This window comes from Aplysia californica, unplaced genomic scaffold (assembly GCF_000002075.1).
Source record: "Aplysia californica isolate F4 #8 unplaced genomic scaffold, AplCal3.0 scaffold00323, whole genome shotgun sequence".
NCBI classification, from domain to species: Eukaryota; Metazoa; Mollusca; class Gastropoda; order Aplysiida; family Aplysiidae; genus Aplysia; species Aplysia californica.
In genome coordinates this window covers 625,371-628,894 of record NW_004797593.1, presented here as the reverse complement: position 1 = coordinate 628,894, position 3,524 = coordinate 625,371, and the positions used below count along the sequence as shown (strand labels likewise).

Genomic DNA, 3,524 nt, shown 5'->3' with positions numbered 1-3,524 from the left:
CCCCCCACACACACACACATAGTTATGTCCTGAGTCCTGAATGAGTTAAACACTCAACAGGATGCCACACCAAACATCCTCTAAGTATATATGTATAACTTGTCTTTGTGGTTGGAAGGAAACAAAAGCATACACTATTTTTTAAAAATATTCTTTTAAATAAGAGAAGAGGAACAACACTTATATGACCTTATTGTATTGCAAGGGCCGTAAAACTCTTACTAAAACTGTAGAGAAGAGATAGATAAGCAGTTCCTACACAGCCCGCACTGGGTGAGTCAAAGCAGCCTACATCCAAAACAATCTCTTCATTGTTTTGAGGTGGGTGTAAAGTATTTACAATAACAGCCACCAATGGATACCTATATGCCTTGACCAGTACCTTGAGAGACATTTTTGTCATGATGACTGCAGTAGCCGAGGTGTCAAACTGGGGGAAAAATAGAAGTTTGGGGTCACTTTCACTTTTTACTTAGGAGCTATTGAGATCTTTAAAATGCAGGTTTCAAGACATTGCAGCATTCTGCAGTACAGTCTGTAAAGCACAGGAATTTTCTATAGAAACTAACAAAAATATTTAAAAATCAGAGAAATAGTGTAGTCTACATATCATTGCTGTCGCAAGAAATCCACCTAAGTTCAAATTTCGATTAAACTTTTTTTTACACCCTCTCAAAGCTCTGTCAGAGATGCACTTTTCAACATCACCAAAATGCAGTTTATAACTATGGTCAAGGCTTATAATTGTCTTGCATTTCATGATACTCTGAAAGGAAGAACACAGCAAAAACTAGTTGTCGATGGTTTGCAACACTGACGATATAATGGCATAAACTCTAAGTACCATTTTCTTACATTCACTTTTAACGTTGTAATCACTAGTGCATTTGATTCTTTAGAAAAAAGGCAAAGGGAGAAGGTACACGCTTTGCGGACTATAATAAAGGCAACAAGAAGCAGATCACCAAAAATCATCGATAAAATAAACTACCTGAAATATGGCCAATATAAAACCCTCAAAGACGTATGGAGAAGATACGGATCCTAATTTATCTCAGTTGATCTTATCTGTCTATAATGACAGGATGAGATAGAGAGAGGGGAAACAGTATGAACCAAAAGGAGAAGAAGAGGAAGACGATCATACCTGGGGCCGTCCAGCCCTGCCAATCATCTGCAGCAGTTGCATATCCGAGTACTCATGTACCACACCCATGTTGTAGAAGAACGTGGACTTGATGATGACCAGATGAGCCGGCAGGTTCACGCCCATCGCCAGTGTGCTTGTGGAAACTTGGGACATCACAGGGAGAAACATAATATGGTTTTTAGTTTTAGTAAGCCTTTTACAGCGCTCGCGACAAAACAAGGTCACAAAAATGGTGAAGATAAGATTTAGTTTTAGTAAGTGTTTCACGGCACTTGCGACACAATTAGGTCATATGAGCGCCAAGGGGTGGGTGTCAACAGAGAAGTCTTCAAAGGGGAATCAGACTTACTCTGCTCACCTCTCTAGCTTCAACAGCAAAAAGAGAGTGACAAACATACAAAAGAAGTAGAGGAAAATGACAATAGTAAGGATTAGGAAAGAAAAAGCAGCAGTTCCCAGTTGTAGATCAGGCACAGTTATGAGCGTGACATGAATCAGCCCATTTACAATTCTACTGCGCTTGAACGAGAAATGCCCCCCCCCCCTTTGGGAATGGCCTAAAAACACTACAGTCAGTGGCACTGCCCCCCGGGGGGGGGGGGCTGGAGGTTAGAGGTCATACAAAAGAGTAACAAACACAAAAAAAGAAGGACGAAAAATAAGGATGGTGGATGTCTGATAGGAAAGAAGGAGCGTACCACACTTAAGCACACGCCAACCACCCACTAGACAAATAGAAATGTGAGCAAGGCTGTCGGGCTGAATATAACAAGGTCCAATTACAGCCATGTATCCCTTCTGTTTGATGGTTCATGTAACACTAAAATAATTTCCCATGCAATTAAGTTCAGGACAGTTTAACATCTTATTAACCTGGGGGGGGGGTGGTGATCTCTGTTAAGTGCATCTTATCACGATTCCCACATTTGATCTCTTCCGATTGTCAAGTGCTTATCTCTAATGGCTTGTCTTAGAAATTTATAGCAAAGAGTCTTTTCTTTAACAATAATAAAGAGAAAGTAGAAGGAGACTAATAGAGAGAAAGAGAAAGGAGGAAGGGGGGAGGCAAAAGGGACTTGATGAAAACTAAGGTGAAAGAGAGAGGGGGAGAAGAGAGGGAATGAGGGAGGATGGAAGGACAGGGCGAGAGAGAGGAAGAGGGAGAGAGAGCCAGATAAAGAGAGAGAGATGGGGGGGGGGTTAGGGGAGAATGGGATAAGACTGACAGGAAGGTTTACAAACTATAATAATCCTCCCTGGGGCACTTGATATATCATAAGACATCAAAAAGGGTGGGGAAGGATAAAGAAAAAAAAAGCCTCCCTCCCCATTAACCCCCCCCCAAAAAAAAACACAACAAAAAAACAACAACCCAACCCAAAAACAAATTTAACAAAATTCAAGGCATCCCCCAAATAAAATAAAACAACAAACAAACAAAAACAAAACAAAACAACAGCAACATATTATTACTTACTTAAGACAGGCAGTCGAGAAGACTTGAAGAGCTCCTCTACTGTATGTCTATCCTGCGTGTCCAGGCCCGCGTGGTGCATCCCAATCCCAGAAGACAGCACCTCTGTATGTACAAAAACACACAAAACCATTGTCTCACAACCAAGTCAGACCTCCTCTTTTTCATACGCGTTTTAAAAAAAGTTTTAGTAAGTGTTTCGAGGCACTTGCAACACAATAAGGTCATATAAGTCGTGCCGAAGGTTGGAGGTGTTACAAGGGAGTAACAAACACAATATAGATGGAGGGGAGATAAGGACGATAGATGTTTGATAGAAAAGAATGAGCAAACCACACCAGAGCGAGCACCCGCCAACTACCCGCATAAGAGTTTTACGGCATTTACATCGCGGTTATGTTATAAAAGTGCTGCAGATTAGAGGGGTTGCAAGGGAGTAACAAACCCAAAAAAGGAGGAGAGGAAGGGACGATAGGTGTTTGATAGGAAAGAAGGAGCAAACCAAACCAGAGCACTCGCAAACCACCCACATACCTCCTCTAACAATTTTTAATAACACAAATGCGGCATTTGAGACTCTTGAAAAAAAATGATACAAACTGAAAGCTTCAATCTTTAATGCTGGGTCGCATATGAAATTACAACAACAAACAAAAGGATCCTAGAATTACATACCTACCTCTCTGCCTCTCCCTTATCCCCGTTGAGTAAGCATGTTAAAGGTTACTGTGTCAATCAGAAGCGTCATCATATTCCCTAGAAGGTTCTCTCTCTCTCTCTCTCTCTCTCTCTTTCTCACTCTCTCTCTCTCTCTCTCTCCCTCTGTCTGTCAGTTTGTCTGTTTGTCTACTCTCTCTCTCTCTCATTCTCTCTCTCTCCCTCTCTCCCAGGCGTTAACGA

At 41.4% G+C, this 3,524-nt stretch overlaps 1 protein-coding gene across 1 annotated transcript in view; it reads right to left on the bottom strand.

Annotated features, from left to right (window-relative positions):
- Positions 1 to 3,524, bottom strand: part of LOC101850262 (probable ATP-dependent DNA helicase HFM1) — a 30,624-nt gene that overhangs the window by 17,686 nt on the left and 9,414 nt on the right. The window contains exons 9-11 of the mRNA XM_013084871.2: positions 2,628 to 2,727; positions 1,148 to 1,293; positions 363 to 430 (exon numbers count right to left, since the gene is read on the bottom strand). Coding sequence (XP_012940325.2) covers positions 363 to 430; positions 1,148 to 1,293; positions 2,628 to 2,727 — 314 coding nt within the window. The remainder of the gene's footprint in view (positions 1 to 362; positions 431 to 1,147; positions 1,294 to 2,627; positions 2,728 to 3,524) is intronic.